This window comes from Prenolepis imparis, unplaced genomic scaffold, assembly GCF_030444845.1.
Source record: "Prenolepis imparis isolate NDT839.2.m4 unplaced genomic scaffold, iyPreImpa1.0 SCAF_6, whole genome shotgun sequence".
NCBI classification, from domain to species: domain Eukaryota; kingdom Metazoa; phylum Arthropoda; class Insecta; order Hymenoptera; family Formicidae; genus Prenolepis; species Prenolepis imparis.
In genome coordinates this window covers 14,872,556-14,887,741 of record NW_028141164.1, presented here as the reverse complement: position 1 = coordinate 14,887,741, position 15,186 = coordinate 14,872,556, and the positions used below count along the sequence as shown (strand labels likewise).

Genomic DNA, 15,186 nt, shown 5'->3' with positions numbered 1-15,186 from the left:
TAGGCAGTCTCTTCTCGCCACGTGCTTGTATAGGCGCGCGAATTGGCCGATTTTTTAAACTAATTTCTCAATCATTATTGCGAATATTGCAAAATGGTAGAGGACTTTTCTACTAGATTTAACCTACTCTACCTGTATCTGACGGGTGGGGCGCGAATTACCGGACACCCTGTATATATATGGCACGTTTCGCGTCAACCGGAATAGCTATACGACCAAAATTGAGGACTAGCTAAAAATTTTCTCTTGGCCGGAAAAATTGCTTTAATATACTTATTTTATAATGCCGTGTGGTATTTTAGAAGAATTTAATATGACGGCCTCAAAATGGCTGTTTTATTTTCAAAAATCACAAACTAATTTATTAATCTGTTTTGTATAAAAAATTACATGACCTAAAAATTCTTTTACACTCTTAAAATTTGTATTACCTGCTTTAAGAAACCACTAAGACTTTTAAAAAAGAAACATGGCGATCCAATATAGCGGCTTTAAAACCCCAAAATAGCAAAAAAACAGCATTTTCCTTATGTTTTGTCATTGTTTTCTGAAGTTAATGAAGTAATTACTCAATGTCTGAGTTTTTATGTTTGTTGGAAGCTCTCTGCGTTTCACAGGATTGAGACTGTCTCTAAAATGTGCTTTAAGATTTCGCCTTACTTCTTTTAAAAAAGAATTTTTTTAATTTTTTTTAATTTTAATTTTTTTTGTATTTTTATATAATTTCTATCTTATGAAACTACAAACAAATAAAAAAAAATTTTTTTAATTAAATTAAGAATTTTAATGAAATTTATTACTTAAAATTTATTACTTGCGCAGTACACATTTTGCAAAAAAACAATAATGCCAGAAATTTCATTAAAATCCTTTATTTTATTTTTTAAAACCATTTTTTTTTTAATTAAAAAAATTTTTTTTATTTGTTTGTAGTTTCATAAAATACATTTAAATATAAAAATACAAAAAATTAAAATTAAAAAAATTTTTTTTAATTTTTTTTAAACAAGTAATGCGGACTCTTAAAGCACATTTTTTAGAGACAGTCTTAACCCTGTGGAACGCAGAGAGCTTCCAACAAACATGAAAACTCAGATTCAAGCAATTACTTCATTAACTCCAGAAAACAATGACAAAACATAAGGAAAATACTGTTTTTTTGCTATTTTGGGGTTTTAGAGCCGCTATATTGGAGTCGCCATGTTTCTTTTTTAAAAGTCTTAGTGGTTTCTTAAAACAGGTATATTAATACAAATTTTAAGAGTGTAAAAGAATTTTTTAGGTCATATAATTTTTTATACAGAACAGATTAATAAATTAGTTCATGTGATTTTTGAAAATAAAACAGCCATTTTGAGACCGCCATATTAGATTCTTCTAAAATACCACACAGCATTATAAAATAGATATATTAAAGTAATTTTTCCGACCAAGAGAAAATTTTTAGCTAGCCCTCAGTTTTAGTCGTAAAGCTGTTCCGGTTGACGCGGAACGTCCCATATATATAAATGGTAATATATAAATGGTAATATATATATGGGGCATTCTTTCTTAACTGAACACCCCATGCTCTCCAAAATTGATTTAACTTTAAACAGTCGTTCAAGGACTTAAAATTTAGCTAATTGCATCTACTTTCTGATGCCGAATGGCGTTTATCAAAATTCAATATAGCGGACTCAGCATAGTAGCTATAAGCAGTGGACATATACAATATTGGTGTAAAAAAAATACATGGTTGATTTTTTAAAAAAATTGTTGCAAATCGCATACTTTTTTTAAAAACAATTATGTGTTTTCTTTACACTAATTAATTGGTCTCATTATTTTGTGCAAAAAAGTATTACAGTAAGATTATCGAAAAGTGAATGTTTTACAAGATATTTTACATTTTATGTCAAAATACTGTAAACTTCAAGTCTCATAACTCGGAAAGTACTTAATAAAAAATAACTCATATTGTATAGTGTTTTGGAAAGCTCTCGAGGTAAGCTACAAGAATATGTAATGAAAAATAGGGATTTCCATTTAAAATAAACATTAATGACTTTGACAAGGTCACTCAAGGTCAAGTCCATATTTCCATCATATGTTCCCCTTCAAGCCATGCAACTTTCGTTCGAAAAATTTTTCCATAAAATTATCGGTTCGCGAGATAATAATCGACTATATCACTTAAAATGAAACACCCTGTACATATAAACAGGGTTTCTAAAGTCTGTTGTCACCCTTATATTTCGCAAACGGTTCAAAATTATGAAAAACCGGGAAACACGTGTACGTTTCGAGGGGCTACTCTTTTAATTTTCGAGGGGCTTACTCTTTAAGAAAGTTGGAGATGTCGCCCCAAGGTGTGCCTCAGAGGAATCCCAACTAAAAAATTTCAAGTGGAACCCCCTATATTGTAGTATATCATTTGAAAGAGCATAAAAAAAGAAAATTTCTGGCGTAAACCAGAGATCGATACGTTGACCCGTTCGGGAGTTATTTAGGGTCAAGGTTGGAAAAAGATCAATTTTCAAAATATCGTTACTCTCATTTGAAAAATTTTAAACAAAGGTGGTCAAAATAAGCCGTTCACTTCCTGACAGTAAACTAATCGTAAAATTTAAAATTCTATTCTAATGTAAATAATAAAAATTCAAACTATTTATAAAATTCCTAGAATTCTCCAAATGAAAGTAATGATATTTTGAAAATTGATCTTTTTCAAACTTTGACCCTAAATAACTTTCGAACGGGTCAACGTATCGACCTCTGGTTTACGCCAGAAATGTTCTGTTTTTATGTCCTTTTTTTATGCTCTTTCAAACGATATACTACAATATAGGGAGTTCCATTTGAAATTTTTTAGTAGTGGTCCCCCCCAGGGGGGACCCCTTTTTTGGAGGGACATTCCCTCCAACTTTCTTAAAAGAGAAGTCCCTCGAAACGTTCGTACACGTATTTCGCGGTTTTTCATAATTTTGAACTGTTTGCAAAATACAAAAGTGACAACAGACTTTAGAGACATCCTTTATTGAATTATTATTGCAGTTTCTAAACAATATTTTACAATATTATTCATTATCTAGGAGAGCTATAACGTAACGCTTGAGACTAAAATATTCAAACGCGAGTTTTACATTAAGTGGAAAATAAATTAGAAATAGACGAATGAAAAACGAAGTAGTAATCTGATTAAATATTCTTATATTTTAAAAAATGGACGCATTTGTATTACGTGATGAACGATCTCCATAAAGGAATAAAAATACATCGATTTTCTTAAAGATAAGAATATTTAATCAAATTACGATTACTACTTCTTTTTCATTCGTCTATTTCTAGTTTATTTGCCACTTAATGTAAAACTCGCGTTTGAATATTTTAGTCTAAAGCGTTACGTTATAGCTCTTTTAGATGATAAATAATATTGTAAAATAACGTAAAATATTGTTTAGAAACTGCAATAATAATTCAATAAACTTCAAAAAATCAATATCAAATATTGTGTCAATAATATTGATTGTCTAGGGAAGTGTGAGGCCATATTAGTCTCGCAACGCGTTGCACCGTCCCTGCCTGTCCACTGTATCGGATTCGTAATTCGCTAACTTTTTTCAATTATAATTCAAAAACTAAGCTTCGGACAAAATTTTGCAAAAGGAAAAATCGTCTCAGAATACTTTCAAGAATATGACATTCAAGGACATCAGATTGTTTTGAATCACCCTGTATATGTGCACACACACGCACACACACACACACACATATGTTATTGTTTATCCCTTTTAATTTAAAAGATAAAAAGAGGTGGCCGCTTTTGATAAAATACCCTGTATATTTATTCATATACTTACCCATCGCCAATATATATTCCAGGGTATACCTCATCACAATCAATGTCTTGCTGAGCACGATAATGTTGCAAATTATCAAGATTAGGATCAAATCCAGGTAATGGTTTAAATTCCAGCTTTTTTCGAGCCGTTTCCCAAATAGCTAATGTTAATTGACGTTCTGTAGTTTCTCCTCCTGGTAATAGCTGAAAATGCAGGATATATATAATAAATATCACACACAATTATATATAAAATACAAAAATAAAATTAATTTAAAAATTTTTTATTTTAATATATAGGGTGTTCTAGAAATACTTCAACAAACTTTGGGGATGAGTTCTCTACACAAAAACAAGAAAAAATGGTATATAAACATATGTCCGGAAATGCCTGGTTTATGAGTTATAATCGAAAAATTGCATTCAACGCTTATGTTTCGAAATATAATCCAACAACTTATTAACCCAATCAGTTACCTCATTCAATTCATGTTATCAATAAGATCTGACTTGAATTCTGACTTAAACCCATTAGATTTTTATCTATGGGGACACTTAAAAGCCCTAGTTTATGCAACTGAAGTCGCAAATGAAGAGATGCTTTATTAACGTATCGTAGATGCCTGCGAAATCATACGCAAGTCATGGGATTTTTGAAAGAATGCGACAATTCATGATCGGACGTGTCCATGCGTGCATTAAATCAAGTGGAGGACTTTTTGGAAATTTTTGTTTGAATGCAATTTGTCGATTATAACTCATAAACCAGACATTTTCGAACATATGTTTATATAACATTTTTTCTTATTTTTGTGTAAAAAAACTCATTCCCAAAGTTTGTTAAAATATTTCTGAAACATCTTGTATAATATATTAAAAATAGAAAAGAGGATGTCTACAAAGTGCAATTTTTTGACCTCGAGTCAGAAGTAAAATTTGAGTTGCATTAAGGTCGATTCAGACATATCCATTCCGTATCCGTACCGTGCACGTCCGTGCACGGATGCTAGATTTGATTCCATATTATTAAATGCAAGTACTGAAATATATGAATACTTTGCACTGATAGGTACAGATACGGTATGGGTACGGAACGGATACGAAACGGATATGTCTGAATCGACCTTTAGGTCTCATACACCTAGAATAAAAACCATAGTGGTGATTTTTTCTGGAAATCCACGGAACATCTAAATATCTTCACATGTTTATAGAAAACCATGTAAATCAAAGGTCGCAATAAATCGAGGCTGCTTGATATTTCAACTGAGTATTTACACAGATGTTGGTAATACCGAGTTTCCAAGATCATGTAGAACAATTTTAATATCATAAATTGAATAATACATATGATAGTTTCAAAATGGAGGATACAATTTGAAAGACTTAGATTTATAGTTCTTCAGAAAACAATTAAAATTAAATTATTAAAGTATTAAAACACTAGCTAATGAGGATATAAAATGGTTGAGTTGAGATTTTTTAGCTTGAAGAGAATGATATGAAAAAATGCCTAGAATCTAAAATGGCGAATCCAAGTTCTTAATCTTACGTCTCTCTTAAACCTTAAGTCCTCAAACCACAAGCTCACACCCGAAAGACTTATACCTCATGCCCTTAAATTCTCAATCCATAATTATTAAGATCATAAACCTTAAGTCGCTACACCTCAAACTCTTAAACCCGAAGCTCTTAAACTAAAATCTTTAATCCCCACGACTCCAAACTCCAACTTCTACAGTTATTTCATAGATTACCCATAGACACGAACGAGGACGTGGCGGTGATGTCTTCATTTTTCTGGGTCGACTGAGTGCGGTTTCTGCTATGCGCTATGCGCTAGATAGATCTTATTCTCACGATATTCTTGTAAAACAATCTATGAAATAACTGTAGAGGTTGGAGTCGTTTTTAATCTCTACTCATAATTACATAATAATTAATAATAAATCAGCGCATAGATGGCGTAATCATAAACCCATTACATTGTAGCGTACTTGCTGAAAATTTTAGTTTAATGCTGTCTTATTAGATAACAAGGCCTTCTATCGATTACAAGTTATTAAAAAATGGCGCTCAGTATATAACGATGCCCCCCCATCGTTATCTGGCCAACCATCTGTCGGAAGGTTGTTGTTCGACGAACATCAGCTGGAAAGGGGCACTATGCGTTTATTTTTTCAAAAATATTCAAAACACTTAAACAGTATCATTCGCCGCACGTACTGGGGAAACAGCACTCGACGCCAAAAACGCCCGACAGTAGTCGGAGTTCGCCGAGTAACAATTTCCACACTACACCAATCACTTCGGATTGAGAGATCTCATCTTCAGTTCCCGTATAAAAAGGCGAGATTACGAGGCCAGCCTCACTCCTGATCAGTCTTCGAAAGTGTCCGAAACTAGCAAGGCGCTCAAACTTTCCAAGCGTAATTCAATCTAACAAGGAGCAAAACGAAATTGAGCGTATAGATTTTGAAACAAAATTAATTTCACCGTGTTATTGCCTTAGAGCATATAGATATGAAGGAAGAATACTGGTCTGAAAGTGTCCACAACATCTGTGCGAGAGAGAAAGGTATAAATTCCTATTTTCTGTGCGCAAATGTTGTTTCCAAGCAACTGTTATTGCTATGCAGTTGTTATCTATTTTAAAAGAAATTTGGAGCTGTCATTCATGTCTGCCAATTTAGCGCACGCGTATAGAGAACGAATAGGAATTACTATACTTTTCTCTCTCGCACAATCTTGGGGACACTTTTGTTTCCCGGAAAGTATATACTATTCTCCCTCCATGTCTATATGCTCTAAGGTTATTGCTGATAGTTCTTATATTCTTTTTTTGATAAGCGAGAAAAAATGTTTTATTTTTAATTAAGAAAGTATAATTTATTTCACTTGTTCCCCAAATGCTTGTTTTCGTTCTGTTTTCCATAAAACATTTTGTATAAAATAAAAAGTTTTATTTGATTTATTAAAAAATTTTTTTATATATATGAACCATTAATTTATTCTAAAATTGCTTATGTATATCTCTGCTTATGTAAACAAGTATAAAAAAAATATCCCAATTTGTACGCAATAAAAAATTTTTTAAATTATTTCTCCCTAAAAAATAATTTAAAAATATTTTTCTTTAAAATATAATTTTCCTTTAAAAAATAAGTGTAACAATGCAATAGACATCGTTCTAAAAGTCCGATATATAATATACCTATTTTCTCACTATGCAGACTCTGTCGGGGAGACACAGAACAAACAAACGAGAGCTATCTTTCTTTCCCTCCCTCTTCCAATTTCTATCGGTCTATTTCACTTGCTCACTCGTTCTCCTGCAACACCGTTTGAGCTTATGGCCCTCGCGCTATTCTGTAGATACTGCCTACCGTTGTGGCTTTCGAGTCACTCCGTAGACATCAATGCTTAGTGGTTTCCGAGCCCCCTGTAGATACCACCTACGCTTATGGCTTTTGCACCACTCCGTAGATATCAACACGCTTAGGGCTACCGAGCCACCCTGTACATATTACACTGTAAGTATACACACTGTCCATAACTATCAAAATTAAGACTATTTATTCGTAAACCGAAGTTATTACAAACTCGAGTCTCTCCTTCTCTCGAATCCTGACATCGATGAGCCGACCCGCACGCTCGAAAGAGGTGACCGCAGAACAAAAGTAAAATATAATTTTTCTCTAAAAAATAGAAAATTAAAACTGAATATGAAATCAATACTTAACTAACCAAATATTTAGAAGCAATTCAATTTGTGTAAATTTGTAATTTAAAATAATATATTTGTCATAAAATCAATGTACACTACCGTCAGAAAGTTTAAGGCCAAAGTAATAAATAAAGATCTTCGCGAGAATAATTTGTTTTTACACATTAAAATATGACATTCCGTTGATTGTTTCTTTTTTTTATTAATAGCTAGAAGATCATGTTATAACACCATAAAAGTAAAAATAGCTTGCATTATTTTTTGGGAAGAAATGATAAATTAAATTTTCAAATTTTTTTGGTCTTAAACTTTCTGACGGTAGTGTATCTATTAAAAAATACAACCTCTAAAAAAAATAGAAATTTAAAATTAAATATAAAATTAAGTTTTAAAAAAGTTATAGAAAAATCAAAACTAAATATAAAATCAATAAATTTAACTAGCCAAGTGTTTACAATTACAAGCAATTCAGTTAGTGAGAATTTGTAATTTGAAATAGTATTTGCCATATAAAATCAATCTTATAGAAATATTATAAATGATTGCTTATAGAAATATTATAAATGATACTCTCAAAAAAATTAAAATGCATTTTATTTTTATTAAGAAAAACTTGATTTTCAAAATAAATTTAATTTTGTATGGTATATAAAATTACATGTTCCAAATAAATATTTTTTGTTATACAAAATAGTGCTATTATGTTGCACATTTTATTGCAAATAATAAGTCATAAAACTATTTAATCCTTACTGCAATAATGTCAATTACATCAATCGCCAATTTCGAATTTAAAAGAGCCCTATACCAAACTAATCGATTTGTTTTAAAATTATAAACTTTATAAAATAGACTCGGAACTTAAAGGGTTAAAATTAAAGTGACATAAAACTTGGCGTGCCCGAGTCGCATTAAAGTAAATATATTTTATATATTGTATCTGTTATAGTCAAAGCCCGTTTTTTGCGCGGGCATTCCTAGGATTAACTGGTCAATGTACGGAACAACCAAGCGTTTCGGTCAAAGCTCAAAATCCCACACAGCAATGGAAATCTGTAGGATATACTGAAATTATCGTAGATATACGAAATATATCTCAATTTCCCGAAAATGTTATCAGTATATTACAATAAGTAACTTATAAAAATATTCCCATATAAGATATTCAGGAAATATCTTATCCCGATGTGAGTAAATGTGTAAAATACATCTTGGAGACATACTAAATATGTCTAAAACAGATATATTTCAGAATAGGATATATTTCAGATGTCTTTAAAATGTCCCTTTTTTATTTTGGGAATTTATATGAGATTTATAAGGGATATTAATAAATGTATGTATTGTGTATGTAATGTGCGCATTTCCGTTCTGTGTGCAGAAGTCATTACAGGCGCTTACGGTTCTTTATGTGTGTGTTTGAAGTGATTTTTGAGATCAGCTCAGATCTTTGATGTCTGACAACAAATAAAGTGAAGTTCTGGCCATCAAGGATAGACTTTTTAGTGATTAGCAAAGGCCTATTGAAGAATTGTGAATTAAACTACTGAAGAAGAAGAAGGTTCTTTATGTGCCATGTACATGCCACGTGTGCCATAACCTCATCATTTATTTATACACGGACTGAATTAACCTATCGAATCTACTACGCTAAATTTATTAATTTTTGTATTTATCAGATTTTTAAAGGTATCGTCATTGGAATATTATTATATAGATATTATATATATAGTTTATTATACCTATATAGATATATAGATTATTTTATGAGAAAACATTTATTTTGTTAATTACTTTCAGAGTGAAAGTTAATATACTCAACTATGTAAAAAAAAGTTGTATTTTTCACAATATATTTTAAAATATATATTATTTTTATTTTGTGAAATTTTTCATTTTATTATGTCAATTTTGTATAATTTCAGATAAACTACTAATATCTAGATTTATTACAGCGAAAGCTTTTAATATTCATATCAATTTTAGTATATTGGTATAAAATTAGCTTACTGAGCAAATTTTATACTAATATACTAGTTGATATGCATATTAAATAATCAGTGTAAATTAAGCCGATATTATTATTAAAAATATTCTCCCACATAAATCCCGAATAACTACCATAATCATTCTTAATATATTTATATAATATATTTGCGATATACATTTCAAGATTTTACTGTAAGCGGCAATAATCCAGATCTCAGGAATAACGTAGAAATATATTTCACTGAAATTTGTGATATCTCTACGTTTTCTTAAGTGCGGACATTAGTATATCCTATTAATATCCCTCATATATCTAAGATTTCTATTGAATATCTTTAGGATATTGCAATATCCCGGCAGGATATCTTGACAAAATTCTACAGATTTTCATTTGCTGTGTGGGTAGTTTTGTGTTTCGACTTTTGACTGGTTTGTTTTTAGTCAATCCTAGGAATAACTAACATGGCTGGTTAAAGTTAGAAACTAAAAAAATCACTTCGGATTTTGACCAGTCAATCTTAAATGTAGCTTCCTAATTCGGATTTTGACTGTTAAAAAGTAAAACTAAGATTTTTGACTAATGTGTTTATTGCTAACATATGTGATGGATTGTGGCGGGGTGCACGAAATACAGATGGCACAATTGATGTATATATCTTTACTTAACACTATGTTTAGTACACATAACTAATTAATAATGATAAATTGAACACGCATCATGGCTTGGCGTGCGCAACAAGAGCCTAAGGACTGAAAAAAAAGAGAGAGCGTACTCTCAATGACACACACAAAGTAAGTCTCTAGGATGAAATCTGATCGCGTGTAACGCACCACAGGGAGCACTCTTCGATTTATCTTCAACAATATGTAATCTAGTTTTTAATTTACTATACTCTTGTAGTTCTCTCTCTTAAAGTTAAAAAAAATACCTTTAGTAAAATATTATATATATAATCATAAAAATGACATAAGATTTAGTTAAAACATAAAATGTACTCTCTTTAAAAGCATACAACAAAAATATCTTAATTGTTTTTAAATAATTAATATAAAATAAAATAAAATTATCTTGTCTCGTGACGATCACCCGAGGGAAAACAGAATTTTGATCGCCTTGTCATTTTAACGTTTTTACATCTAAATAATATAAAATAAAAATAATAATTAGATACTTAAAAAGTCGCTAGTAAAATTTTAAAATAGGAACGAAGTAAAGTCGACCCAACTAGCCAAAATTATATTTATTTAAAAAACACACAACGTTTCGACCATATGGATGTGGTCCTTATCAAGTGTAATACTGAAACAATACAGTTTTAAATCATAAGTGTGAGACGGTTTGATATGTCAAAAGTTAGAGATTTTTTACATACTTCATTAGTAGAGGTGCAGCCAAATTAACGATAACGTCAACTTTTCCATAATATAGTTACAACATATTTAAATAAACATAACATAAATTCAATTTTGTCAAAACATTTGAAAGAGAGAAAAAGAGAGAACGATCCTATCGTTATGATGATTCGTCAAAAACTAAATATATAAAGCCAAATATTATACGACCTTTATAATTTTATCATAAATGTTATTGAGATTCTCAGTGTCTTTATGTAGGTTAATTGTATTGCTAACTTTTTTGATAAAAAACATCTCTGCGATTTCTCTCTTTCTAACATGTTTTTCGCTGTGCAATATAACGGGTGATGTCCAATCAAAATCGTGTCCATATGTTAGTCTATGTTTACTTATAACAGAATGATTTGTCGCATGTAATTTTATATTGTTACAGTGTTCTTTTACACGAGTGCGCATATGTCTCTTTGTTTGCCCGATATATGAGGCATTACAATTATTACAATTGATTTTGTATACAACATTAGTTCTATCATTGTTGGGCAATGAATCTTTGCCTCGTTTTATTAATGTGTCCAATTTATTGGCTATTTTATAGACGACATTAGCGCCGGCATTTTTTAGCGAACGACCAATGCTCTCACTCACATCTTTGACATACGGCAACGAAATGTAAGGAGAAATTTTTGAACGCCCATCATACGCTTCAAATGTACTGTTATCATCAGTACGATTTTTTAGAAAACTAATTCTTCTATCTGTATGTTTTTTGATGATGCGCATTGGAAAGCAATTATTCAGTAAAATTTCCTGCACTGTATCAATATTTTTACTATGGAATTTTTTGTCTGATAATAGAATAGCGTGATCTATGAGGTTGTAAATAGTATTGATTTTGTATTTCAACGGATGGTTAGAAAGAAAGTTTAAATACCTTCCAGACCATGTCGGTTTTTTATACCAATCAGTAATAAGTATATTATTGCTCCGTATGACGCTCGTATTCAAAAAATTAATCGAAGAGTTAATTTCAACTTCGTATGTGAATTTCAACCGTTGATGATAGTTGTTAAATGTCGATAGCATCTCATCAATTTTTTCACGTGGCAAAATGACAAAAATGTCATCAACGTATCTATAATAAACCGGTACGTCAAAATTAAGCACACTCAAGCAATGCGTCTCTAAATCCTCCATAACAATGTCCGCCAAAATCGGTGATAGTGGGGAGCCCATTGGACTACCGAATATTTGTTCATAGAAATGTCCGTTAAAACTAAAACTAGTGGAATCCAAAATCAATTCTATTACATATAAAATTTGGGGTAAATTAAATTTCGTCTTTATCGCAATGTCGCTCCAACGTTTTTTAATGCCGTCTATAACTAATTCTTTGGGGATGTTTGTAAATAGAGAACTAACATCCAATGAGATCATTACGTCATCCTCATTGATAGGCATGTCTTTGATAATTTTAGCAAATGACCACCCATCTTTAATATGGGACATTGGTTTTTTAATGGAGTTATATATTAAGTTGTGTATGTAACTCGAGACATTGTATAGCGGACTACCAAGTGACGATACAATAATTCTCAATGGGAAACCAGTCTTATGAATCTTGGGTAGTCCGTAACAACGTGGTAGGTTGCCATTAGTGCAATTCAATTGTTTATAGGTGATTTCGTCTATTAAATCATTGCTACGCCAAGATTTTGTCAATGAGTTAATTTTGTTAGTTAACTGCTTTATAGGATCTTTCTTTAATTTTTTATACGTAGAGTGGTCACTTAACAAAAATTCCATTTTTTCCAAATAATCTTTTTTGTCCATGACGACTGTAGTCTGACCTTTATCAGCCCTCGTGACGAGAATATCTTCATTGTCACGTAAAAACTTTTTGCAATTTAAAAATTCTTTTTGAATATGTCTATCTAAATAATTAATATGTTTTCTTTCGTCAAGGAATCTTTGAAGCGTATTTGCTATAGAGAGCCGCGTTGTTTCTATGGAATCTGTAGGGATGTTTTTAAAGTTTGATTCAAAATTTTTAACAACCTCAAGTACATAACTTTTGCGGTCATGTTTCTGAGACTGATGAACAGGTAATGCAAAATTTTCACCTAAGCTTAAAAAGTCAGAAACAGTGTCAGGAATTTGTTTACTACTGATATTTATTAGCCATTTGGACTTGTCAATGTTATGAAAAGGGTTTAAGTTAAAGTTGTGTTTGATTTTTAAGTTGTTAAATTTCTTAATTGCATTGTTTTTTGCCCTAAAATTAAATGCCGACATTTTTTGTCTATTGAATTGAAAGAAACTCGCAACAAATTCATGTGGCATATTATCAAAAAGTCTTTTTTCAATGTTTTTAATCTTTGCTCGTAAGAAGTTTAAGTTAATGTTTAAATCTTGAATCTCTAAATTTAACAATCTAAACTGATTAATAGCTACCAATAACAAAAGCTAATAATAGATAACAATAACATTTATGATAAAATTATAAAGGTCGTATAATATTTGGCTTTATATATTTAGTTTTTGACGAATCATCATAACGATAGGATCGTTCTCTCTTTTTCTCTCTTTCAAATGTTTTGACAAAATTGAATTTATGTTATGTTTATTTAAATATGTTGTAACTATATTATGGAAAAGTTGACGTTATCGTTAATTTGGCTGCACCTCTACTAATGAAGTATGTAAAAAATCTCTAACTTTTGACATATCAAACCGTCTCACACTTATGATTTAAAACTGTATTGTTTCAGTATTACACTTGATAAGGACCACATCCATATGGTCGAAACGTTGTGTGTTTTTTAAATAAATATAATTTTGGCTAGTTGGGTCGACTTTACTTCGTTCCTAATATAAAATAAGTTTAAATCATAAAATATACGCTCTTTAAAAGTATACAATAAAAATATCTCAATAATTGTTTTTAAATAATTAGTATAAAAAATATTTTCACATATTTTACATTTAGTTGCACTAATACGTAAGATAATTTTTATTTTATTTTACACTAATTATTTAAAAATTGTGCAAATGGAAATTTGCACAATTTTTTTTAATAAAATATTTTTAAAAGATTTAAAAAATTCTTGAATCATATTTTCGATAAGTTCAATATTTCGAAATTTACAACATACAGACATTGCTTAATGAGCAAAATAGAATGGTGAAGAAGCAATGTGCAAGTTGCCAATTTGCATACTTTTTTCATATAAAATAAATTTTTCAAAATGTCACGTATATGTATGTGTATGTGTGTACGTACCCATTCTCGCATATTTCTTTCGTAAAATTTGAAAATTTACATTTTTTGAAAAATTCAAAATTTTATAAAAAGTCAACCCTTTTATCGATCCTCGCTAAATTCAATATCAAATATCCTTTAATGATACTTCATTCATATAAAAAAAATGTATCTCGATATCTCAAAATTTGCAAAAATTAAAAAATTCACATTTCTTAAAAATTCAAAATTTTATTTAAAAAATGAATCCTTTCACCAATCATCGCTAAACTTGATACCAACAATTCTTTAATGATAATTTATTTACGTAAGAAAATTTATCCCGATATCTTAAAATTTACAAAAGTTAGAACAATCACAGACATTTCTCATAAAATTCAAAATTTTATAAAAAATGAACCTTTTCACCGATCATCACCAAACTCAATATCAACAATCCTTTAATGATAGTCTATTCATGTAAGAAAATTTATCCCGATATCTTAGAATTTACGAAAGTTAGAGCAATCACAGACATTTTTCAAAAAATTCAAAAGTTTATAAAAAATGAACCCTTTCACCGATTCTCGTCAAATTCAATATCAATCATCCTTTAATAATAGTCTATTTATGTAAAAAAATGTATCCCAATATATCTTAAAATTTACGGAAGTTAGAGCAACCACAAACATTTTTTAAAAAATTTAAATTGCATTAAAATTTAAAACAGTATGAATTTTTATAAAAATGACAGTAAATAACAGTGTTGTACTACTTTACTTGTATATCAAATAGGAGCGCTGTAAGACAAATAGTTCTTGAGATATTTAAATTTAAATAAAAATGAATGGGCACATACATACATACATACATACATACACACACATACGGACATTTTTCAAAAATGTGATTTTTCGATGTTTTGGAACATTTTGATTCCACATTGGCATAGAAATCTAAAAAAAAATTTTTTTCACGAAAACAAAGCTTCCTCTATGAGGAAGCAAAAAAATTAAGATATTTTTGTTGAATCCTTTTAAAGAGAGTACATTT

At 30.1% G+C, this 15,186-nt stretch overlaps 2 protein-coding genes across 8 annotated transcripts in view; one reads left to right on the top strand and one right to left on the bottom strand.

Annotated features, from left to right (window-relative positions):
* LOC145937732 (DNA replication licensing factor Mcm2-like) overlaps positions 1-15,186 on the top strand; it is a 56,258-nt gene that overhangs the window by 15,820 nt on the left and 25,252 nt on the right. The gene's annotated exons all lie outside the window — the stretch shown is intronic.
* The window catches only part of LOC145937731 (dual specificity protein phosphatase 3), a 44,305-nt gene that overhangs the window by 7,194 nt on the left and 21,925 nt on the right, over positions 1-15,186 (bottom strand). For all 6 annotated transcript variants that reach the window (XM_083041022.1, XM_083041023.1, XM_083041024.1 and 3 more), the window contains one exon: positions 3,843-4,027. In XM_083041022.1, coding sequence (XP_082897148.1) covers positions 3,843-4,027 — 185 coding nt within the window. The remainder of the gene's footprint in view (positions 1-3,842; positions 4,028-15,186) is intronic.